General features: G+C 30.2%; 1 protein-coding gene across 1 annotated transcript; it reads left to right on the top strand.

The window, feature by feature from the left end:
* Positions 1-1844: 1844 nt before the first annotated feature.
* On the top strand, positions 1845-10085 carry SRF5 (STRUBBELIG-receptor family 5). Its single transcript, XM_039030339.2, has 14 exons — positions 1845-2055; positions 2335-2467; positions 2576-2647; positions 2745-2810; positions 3379-3450; positions 3548-3619; positions 5069-5140; positions 5232-5297; positions 5400-5465; positions 6103-6688; positions 6795-7066; positions 7825-7945; positions 8185-8321; positions 9537-10085. The coding sequence occupies exons 1-14, from the start codon at positions 1971-1973 to the stop codon at positions 9820-9822; spliced, it is 2106 nt and encodes a 701-aa protein (XP_038886267.1). The 5' UTR covers positions 1845-1970; the 3' UTR covers positions 9823-10085.
* The last annotated feature ends 607 nt before the right edge of the window (positions 10086-10692 follow it).

Below are 10692 nucleotides of genomic sequence, written 5' to 3' on the forward strand. Positions count from 1 at the left end.
TAATGACTTAGATTCCTAACAAAAGATACTATAGAAGGTTGAATTCAATGTTGAATTTGGTTCTTCATGTTTAAGTTTGACTCAAAGTTGCAATTGTATGAAAGACCCCATTCTCCAACTGACGATCGGTATAGGTATTGAATCCCTAATTTATTTGCATTATTATTTCGAATTTCACAAACAATCATCTCTCCAACTTATTTTTACGGTTGCCTTTCCATTGCTTTGTTGAGAGAAATCTTGCTTCATCACAAGACTTGTGTTCCATCTATTCTTTTGTAAGACGATACTCGTAATATTTCCTACTTACTTGACAGTTTATACATGCATTAGGTTTTCAATGTTAGGCACATATTTTAGAATTACTACACAAACCACTATTGAAACTGAAAGATGAAAGATTCCTATTTTCAATCTCAATAAGTCTCTAATAGATTTCGAGTCAAAAATAGAACTTTTTGGAACCTTAGATGTAAGGTGTGGATTTAACAGTCCCTTGACTTGCCAAACGGGACAGCATCTTTTTCTCAACTCTTTCTCCTCTTTTGATGGGCCTTTGTCATTTGATCCCTAACACACTAAAGGCCCAAAGCCCAAAGTCCCAGAAAGCCCAAATGCTTACCAAATCCTGATTTACTTTGATGATTATTGTGATTCAATTTTACGTTGTAATAAACTTTAGCTCGATTCGTTTTCTATGAGTATCTATGAATCCCATTGTGTAAATCAATGGAGAGAGAAGCTATTATTCAGCACTTTGTTTCTGTTTGTTGGAAATAAAAAGTAATCCCATTTCAAAATAATTAAAAATTAAACCCTTAAAGGAAAATCAAAATACTTCAAAATATAAAAAAAACAATCGTAGCTTAGTTTCATTTGACCATTTTCAATCTAACTATCGTCCATGTCCATTCTTAATCCTAAATCCTAAATCCTAAAGTCTCATATAGTAACCATTTTATTTTTTATTTTTTTTTTAAAATTAAGTATATAAATACTATTTACATCTCCAAATTTCTTCTTATCTACTTTTTCATTAATAGCTTAAAAAATCAAGCCAAATTTTGAGAACTAAAAAAAAGTAGCTTTAAAAAAAGTTGTTTTTGTTTTTGGAATTTAGCTCAAAATTCAATAAAAAATTTTTGCTTTTTAGGTATTTTATGAAATTTTCCCCATTGATTCGTATAAATAAAAAAATCTATTCAAAAGCAAGTGCTTTACTTCTAATATAATTCACACATTTTTTGAGCTTTTGTGATTTTTTTTTATGATCAAACCAAGTATATTAAAAAAAAATTAATAACTTATCGACGTATCTTTCTCTATATACATTATATCATTAAAAAATTTAATAAATTGAATCTAAAAGATATTGAAACACGTAATTCAATCCTTGAACACCCCTATTTAGGGCATTGAATTTTTACCGCTCATCTAACCTCTCTGTGTCTCAAAAGCATAGAGAGAAAAGGAATGGTTGCAAACTACCCATTGTATAACACAGCTCAAACCCAAATAGATTATATAAACCAAGCCAACTTCCTATAATTGGGAAAATTAACAAAATCAAAATAACTACCTCAACAATCACCAATTATGGGTAACTAACTTTTTATAGGAATTTCCAAATTGTAGGAAAAGGAAAAAAAAACACAACAAAGATACTTCAATGACTAAGTCAAAAGAATAATGCATGATAAGAACAATCCTTCTTTTACATACTAATTTTAGAATTCAAGTATTAATGATGGCATTACAGCTCCATTTGCCTCTTTTGTTTTTTCTTCTAAGATCTGCATCCTATTTGTGGGATATTGATCTGAAATTCAACCCAAATGGCAAAAATGCCTAATTTAACTTTGAAGAGCTCGTTTTCCAGTGGCTGCTGATGATTTCTCTTCCAAAATTCTCCATAATTGAATGCTTCAATTCCCAATTACCCCTTTTTTGGTTATCTTCTTTCTCAAAATATGAACCTCACCGCTCTTGTTTTCTGGATTATCCAGATCTTCATCCATTTCGTCGGAGTTTTTTCCAAAACCAAAGCGCCAGACGGTAACCCGTCGTGTCCAATTTCTTTTTTCTTCTTTTCAATTTCATTCTCATTCCTTATATTAATATTTTCACAATTTCTTACCTTCTAATGCAATAGAGGAGATGGATTTTTTTTTCTTGTTTAATTTGTTTCTGTTCGTAAAAGTTTTATAGTTTCATCTTCGAAAAAAAATTATGTTAAGATTACTCTTTCTTATATTTTAACCAATTGAATTACGCTATATCGGAAAATGAAATAAATTATTTACCATTGAAATATTATTGCAATATGTTGCGCAGTTTCTGCATTGAATGTGATGTTTAGCAGTTTAAATTCACCTTCACAACTTTCTGGTTGGGGGTCAAGTGGCGGTGATCCATGTGGGGATTCTTGGGAAGGGATCCAATGCTCAGGATCGTCCGTCACTGAAATGTAATTTCTAAATTTCCTTCTCTTATTTTTCTTGAAATTAAGTTACTTTGGTTAATTTTTTATTAACTTGGAAAAAGGTTAAAATTTGGTGTTTTTGATATCTTACAGAAGTTTATCAGACTTTGGACTTAGTGGAACGATGGGTTACCAACTTTCAAATTTGGCATCTGTCACCTACTTGTGAGACCTACTTATTATTACTGTTCTAAACATGTTTTTGTTAATTAATCAACATCAATTTAAGGTAATATGCATGCTCTTACTTGTGATAGTACAGTGATTTGAGCAAGAACAACCTCAATGGCGATATCCCATATCAACTTCCCCCTAATGCAGTTCACATGTAAGTGCTTGTTTCCATATCCTTTCTTTTTAGGTTGACTTTCTAAGTGTTTAAACATTTCACATATTTAAAAATGAATCCTATTAAATAAGCATTAAGTTCTATCTATCTCAAAATCATTTGGCAATAGCTCATGAATCCTATAAAATTTTGAGGTATTCCCGTCTTTTCAATGTGGTGTTCTCAACATGCCCCATTAAGAAAGTACCTTTTTGGGTTGAAACCCATTTTTCAGATTGAATGTTCGTTCACGGGCTCTAATACTATATTAGATAAATATAAGATTTCATATCAAAACTAATTGATAATGAGAGGAGTAGTCTTATATCTTCTAATCATACGTTATTGAAATATAAAAAGGTAACAGAAATACAAGATAAACAAGTGTTCGAGGTACTTAGACCCTCCCAATCTTGAGATGACTCTCAAGCCCTTTGCTTACCTCCTCCATTTCCCTCTCCCTATCTAATTTCTATTATGCCCTTAATACCCTAATAATCCCCTAATACCGTTTCTATCGGTTTCTATTTTTTCAATGGGTTATTGACATGTTTTTCCATTTATGTAGCGATCTTTCTGAGAACAGCTTCACTGGTAGTGTGCCTTATTCCATTTCTCAGATGGCTGATCTTCAATTCTTGTGAGTATAAAAGTACTATGTTTTAAGTTGTATATATATATTTGCCACATCTTATACGAGTTATATGTTGGGGGGTTTATTTGTTTGTTGCCTGCAGAAATCTTGGTCATAACAAGCTTAGCAACCAATTAAGTGACATGTTTGGCAAGCTTTCTAAACTCAAAAGGCTGTAAGTCTCATGTCTTCAAACTCTATATTCTTCTCTATTTTCTTCCTCCATTGGCAATATTTGCAAACATCCTTAATCAATTCAATCAGTTATTATCATTATTGCTCCATTGCTTGCTTTCATTCCTATGTGCCATTTACTATTTATATGAAGTGTAATTTATCGACTCGAGCTTAGTTCAATTCTAAAAACTTTTAGTTGTTAGATCTATTTGATTCTTTTTTTCATAAAAAAACATAAATATATTGAGTACAAATTTTAATTTTACGTATAACATTTATATATATATATATATATATATATAATATCGAATATGCAAGAGACCTACTCAGAATAAAATTGAAAGTTTAAAATTTATTAGGTATTTTTTTAAAAAAAAATTTTAGAAACGTGAAAATTCATAGACAAGTTGCTCAAAATATCTCAAACATGGATTTCACCTTTCTTAACGTCCTTCAATGTATTATTATTAAGGATATGTTTAAGATTGAGTTACCAAAATTAATCAATTTTCCTATGAAAATAATCACTTTCATTTAATAAGCTAAGAATGTTTTGATTGACTAGAGAAAAAAGTATTTTCTTATTTTTTAAAAAACTCATTTTTATTTAAACCCTTTAAATAAAAATTATTTAAAATACATTTAAAAGTGTTTTAAAGGTTATTTTGAGTGGTTGCCAAACATTTAAATTTATTTCAAAATAACTTATTTTTTAAATCAAACACTTGATAATATATTCCAAACACATCATAAATTTTGGTAATCTAAAATGACTTGAAATGGTTATGGACCAATCACGTGGTGATTTTCAAGTAATTTTTGGCAAGTGATCGAGATATATTTATTTTTAAAATGGCTACTAGTCTAATTTTTTTGGTAAATTTAGGCCACGTTTACCAAACTGTCATGAAAATTGGTGTAATTAGATTTCATTGATGGGTGAATCATAATAGGCTTGAATCATAAACATAATTGGATTGCTTTTGATCGCATTAGAATTATGAATCTGTCATATTTTACTGTTAATGCTTGACCCTAACAGTAATGGTAACAATAACGCTAAAGTTTGCATTTTCATACTGTTATAGTAACTACATCTATAACGGTAACGATAATGCTAAGGGTAAAGGTAGTGAGCCCTATGTAATTTTCAATCACAATCAGATTAAATTACACAATCCAATTACAAATTTTAAGGCAGACCCCACATCTCATTACGTTTACAGAAAGTAGTAAACAACAACAAAAATAATCAACTGGGACCACTTTTTACATTACTATTAATGGATTGTCTTTCAACTGTTGTAAACGTGGCCTTAGTTGGGAATAATGCTCGTAAAAACCAACTCACAGGCCATCAGACTCATTCAAAAGAAAATATGCAACATTATGATTCATGAATGTTTTACATTAACTAATCAATGAGAGTTTAATGTTTATTTTGCAGGGATCTCTCATACAACTCAATTTCAGGCAACTTACCTCAGAGTTTTAAGAAACTTACAAGCCTTACAGTATTGTGAGAAACAATTAATTAAGATTCCTAGGCTAAGATTAGTTGAGTTCATTTTTATCAATAATTTTAACATTATTTTAATTCATTTTTGTAGGCATATACAAGATAATAAATTTTCAGGTTCAATCAATGTTCTTGCTGACCTTCCTCTTGATGATTTGTAAGTAGACCCAAACTCTAAGATGCATGGTCTCTGTTTAAACCCTTTCTTAATTCATTCAGAAGCCTTCAATAATTAATTTCTTAATGTTTTTGGCTGTAGGAATGTTGCAAATAACAAATTTACTGGATGGATACCTGAGAGTCTTGAAGATATAGATAACTTGGAGTAAGCATATATATTTTTTTTTGAAAAAATGTCAATTTATAACCCGAGGAATTGTATCAATTTAGCTTCTAAACTTTTGTAATATAAGTTTATATTTTTCATTAGATAAACATTGTGTGAGATTTGTAGTTTAATTTATTATTAAACCCCTAAACTTTCTTAAGCGAATCAATTTACTTAGGGTGTGTTTGGTTTAATTTTTCAAATGTTTAATTTAAAAAGAAGTCATTTTGGAAACAATTGAAGTGTTCCGAAACAATTTAAAATAGCCTTTAAAACACTTTCAAGTTTATTTTAAACCGTATTTATCAAAAGGGCTTAAATAAAAATGACTTTTTTTTTTTTTAAAAAAAAAATCATTTTTCCTCTAGTCAATTCAAAGAGTTCCATAAACTATTATAGGATTTAGTTAGGATTTCTTTGAAAATCCATCAATTCTAATAATTGATTTTGTTATTCCAACGGTTTACGGAAGTTACCAATCTATCTTAGATGATATAATATTAAATCGAAATTTACTCATGAGCATGGTATTTTCAAACCCTTGTAATGTTATTTCCTATCTAATTAATATTAATTTTCATGTGATTTAACCATGCATAAAATATTTTCCAATGTAATGTATATATTTGTGAAGATATGTAGGAAATTCTTGGTCATCTGGACCAGCACCACCTCCACCACCAGGGACGGTGTCTCCGGCGAGCAAGAAGTCGAACAAGGACGAATTGAACAACAAATCGCCAGTGAAAAGTGGGTTAGTAATAGCAGGAATAGCAATGGGAGTTTTAGCAGTAATAGCAATGGTGATTGGATTGACATCAAGAAGGAGGAGAAGGCCTCCTTCCCATTATCTTGATGAGGACACAAGCCAACACAGATCCTTCACTCCACTCACATCCCAAGAACTCTCAAAGGCTAATTTGCACAACAATGATACTAATAATAATGGGATTGATAGAAAGTCCTTCAATTCAGATGCCTCTGTTGACATAAAAGGTCTCAGTGTTGTTAGACCACCACCAGCTCCTTCTGATCCTGTTCAGTCCTTCAGTGATAATCAGTTTGCAAACCGTCTTAATTCCAGAAGAAGCACTTCCTTTCGTGCCATTTCTTATTCATTGCTTGATTTGCAAACTGCCACTGCTAATTTTGCTCCAGCTCGCCTTCTTGGTGAGGGTACTATCGGACGTGTTTATAAGGCCAAGTATGGAGATGGAAAGGTAATTTTGATTCGAGACATACTTAGATGCAACTTAAGTTACACGTGTCATTTGCAAACTTAAGCTATATATATATATGCATGAATGATGGGTGTTTTGTAATTAGGTTCTGGCAGTGAAAAAGATTGATTCATCAGTTTTTCAAGGGAGGAGAACAGAAGAGTTTTGTGATGTAGTTTCTATCATTTCAAAGCTTCATCATACAAACATTACAGAAGTGGTTGGGTTCTGTTCAGAGCAGGGACATCATTTGCTGGTTTATGAATTTTTCATGAATGGTTCACTTCATGGGTTTCTTCATATGTCTGATGACTTCAGTAAACCACTCACTTGGAACACTAGAGTCAGAATCGCTTTGGGGACTGCAAGAGCTCTTGAGTATGTGCTTTTTCTATACTACCTACCTATATCCTTTCCTTTTAACCCTATGTTTGAACTGAAAATTGAAAATATAAAATCAGATATTAAATTAATTTTGAGTAATTAAACAGAAGTAAAATGAAAAAAAAATTTAGGTATTATCTGAGATGCACCTATCTTTGTGCAGTTCAAACGGTTGTCTAATAAAAATTTTTCATATTGCAAGTATTTTTTTTTTTCAAATGAATTGTTTTTTTTAAAGAAAGAGATTTATGAGATTAAGTAAAGCTAACCCTTCTAAAAATCGTTAAAGTAGATCCATAAACTTCCAAAGTAGTTTATAAGTTTCAACCTTTAAAAAATATTCACTTGAATATTTGAGTTTAACCTCTATAAACTTTTAAACCCAGCTCATTACGAACTACCAAATAAATTTAAAAATTAGAAACCTATCAAACACAAAAATTTTAAGCTTGTTTAGTAACCATTTTGTTTTTCTGAAAATTAAGCCAATTTTCTCTCAATTTCTTATAATGATTTGAATTCTTAGTCAAATTCCTGAGACAAAAAAAGTTTTCAAGTTTTGGTTTGGTTTTTTAAACTATCGGTAAAAAGGAAATAACAAAAGAAGAAATTTCGAGGTGAAAGTAACCTCTGTCGGTTTAATTTTCAAAAACAAAAACAAAACCAAATTGATTATCAAACGGGTCTTAGCAACTTTATTAAAATTTCATAAGTTAAAAGGATTAATTAAACTTATAAATTTTTGTTTTCAGGTATCTTCACGAAGTTTGCTCACCATCCATAATTCATATGAATATCAAGTCCTCTAATATATTGCTCGATGCCGAACTTAATCCTCGTCTCTCAGACTATGGTTTGGCGACATTTTATAAGGTTTGCTGTCCATACAAAATACACTGTGCTACTATAAAATTAGATTTATCATTTCTAAGCTTCATCTTACATATTGATAATATAATTCCTTCATCATATTTTACCCAATCTTTTCTATGATTAATATAAATTGATTCATTTATAATATAAATATAGAAGTAAAGTTGAAGCAGGAAACTGAATTAGTAAAGAACATGGTGTTTGAAATTAAACAATTTTGTTGATTTGATTAATTTCAGAATAGAAACCAAAACCCTGGAGGTGGATATGATGCTCCAGAATGCACAAAGGGTTCAACTTATACAATGAAGAGTGACATTTACAGTTTGGGAGTGGTGATGTTGGAATTGTTGACGGGGCGGATGCCTTATGACTCGTATGTTTTACTCTATTCGTCTTGTCTTAAATTACAAGTTTCATCTCTAAATTTTTAGGGTTGTGCCTTGTAAATCCATATTATGCTTTAAAAATCATTTTAGTACGTGATTAAGGTCTTGTTTGGTAACCATTTTTGTTTTTGTTTTTGGTTTTTTAGAATTGAGTTTATTTACTTTCAATTTCTTACCCTGATTTGCGTAGTACAATTCTAAAAATAAAAACAAGTTTTAAAAACTTTTTTTTTTTTAGTTTTTGAATTTTGACTTGGTTTTTAAAAATATCGGTAAATTTTCATTTTTGTTTATGAGTGTTTTACTAGATGGGGCCTTAAACTTTCCATGTTATTTTTAAAAAAAGATAATTATTGTTAAGTTTTTGAACTTTTAATTGTTTAAGCCTCATTTGATAACCATTTCGTTTTTTTAAAATTAAGTCTATTTCTTTACATTTTCTTATAATGACTTGCATCTTTTTTTTAGTAAAAGAGTTGAATTATTAACCAAATTAAAAAATATGTATATATTGTTTGGAAACTATTTTTCCTAATTTTCAAAATTTGGCTTGATTTTTTAAGACATGAATAAAAACTAGATAAGAAAGCAATACATTTAAGGTGGAAGAGGATTTGCAGGCTTAATATTCAAAAACTAAAAGCCAAAATCTAAGTTCCCGTTTCGTAACCATTTTATTTTTTGTTTTTGTTTTTGAAAAATAAGCCTATAAATACTACTTCCTCCTCCCAATTTCTGCCATTATTATCTACCTTTCATCAATGGTTTAAAAAACCAAGCAAAAATTTAAGAATTAAAAAAAATAGTTTTCAAAAAGTAGTTTTTATTTTTAGAATTTGGTTAAGAATTTAACCATTGTAGTTAAGAAAGACGCAAATCACTCTAAGGAATGTAGATGAAATAAGCTTAATTTTCAAAAACAAAAACTAAAAACCAAATGGTTACCAAACAGGACCTAGATAGTTACTAAACAGGTCCTTAGTTTTTGAAACTTTGGCTTGAATTTCGAGAACAAGTCGAGAGAGTAATAGATAACCAGATAAAAAATTATTCATAGGTTGAAATGGTAATCATAAGATTAATTTTCAAAAAATAAAAAACAGAGATAAATATTCGCTAAAGACTAGAGATGTATTAGACACAAAATTGAAAGTAGATGAAAATGAATTTGATTGGTTTGGTTTTGAATGTTATGGTCATAGGGGTAAGCCAAAAGTGGAACAATGTCTAGTGAGATGGGCAACACCACAACTACATGACATAGATGCATTGGACAAAATGGTAGATCCTGCATTGCGAGGCTTATATCCCCCAAAGTCAGTGTCTAGATTTGCAGATATAATCGCCCTTTGCGTTCAATCAGAGCCTGAATTTAGGCCTCCAATGTCCGAAGTGGTTCAAGCTTTGGTAACTTTGGTTCAACGTTCCAGTATGAACATGAGAGATGATCTTGGAAACTCTCGACGAATGGATGATTATGACTATTAATTTTCTTTTTCTGCTCACTATTTTTTACACTCTTCAAGTCTAAACACATTATATCTAGCATTTCATTCTTCAATGCAACGCTACTTTCACATTCATTTAGAGAATTGATTAGTCATTCTATTCCCATCTCTCTTAATACATATCCATCTTTTCCCTTTTTGTATACCAACCTTTGCTATGTAGTTCACTTCATATGAACCCTTTTTTTTTTTTTTTTTTTTTTACTTTTTGGCTTAATTAGACTATTTAGTGATTCAATCCTATGTAATCATGTGTTGAGTTTATTTCTTCTCTTATAATTTTTAGTCATTTTTTCCTCTTTTTTGTTCCATATTTAGCCCACTTTTGAGAGGTTAGTATAACTTGGTTGATTCAATTCAAATTTGTGGATTAAAATGATGGAGCCGGAGAGGTGGAGAGGTGAGTGTATTACATAATACAAGGTTTATACAACGTTTGTGGGTTGGGAATTTATAATAAATTTCATTGCGAAGCAAAGAAAGAGACAAATTTGTAATCAAAATAAGACAAGTGACGAAAAATGATTACAATAGCCCAGAAAATAAACAAAAAACAACAAAGCAATACGAAATCAAGTGAGGGTGAAAAATGATAAAAGCCTCACAACTACACTTGAATGGCTATGAACAAGAGAATCAATCCAACAAATAAGTAACGGCTACTATTCCCATCAATTTACTACAACAAATATGATTTTTTTTTTTATAGCTTTTGTTCATAAAACTTTAATAAAAATGCTATTAAGAAATTTACAAAATTTACTATTCATTAATGTACGAGGGCGAAATATTTTAGAAAAGCACACTGACATCTTTAAACTGCTCGATACCCTATTTCACATTCTTTCCT

The sequence above is a fragment of the Benincasa hispida genome, chromosome 4 (assembly GCF_027475165.1).
Source record: "Benincasa hispida cultivar pf3 chromosome 4, pf3_genome.v1.1, whole genome shotgun sequence".
NCBI classification, from domain to species: Eukaryota; Viridiplantae; Streptophyta; class Magnoliopsida; order Cucurbitales; family Cucurbitaceae; genus Benincasa; species Benincasa hispida.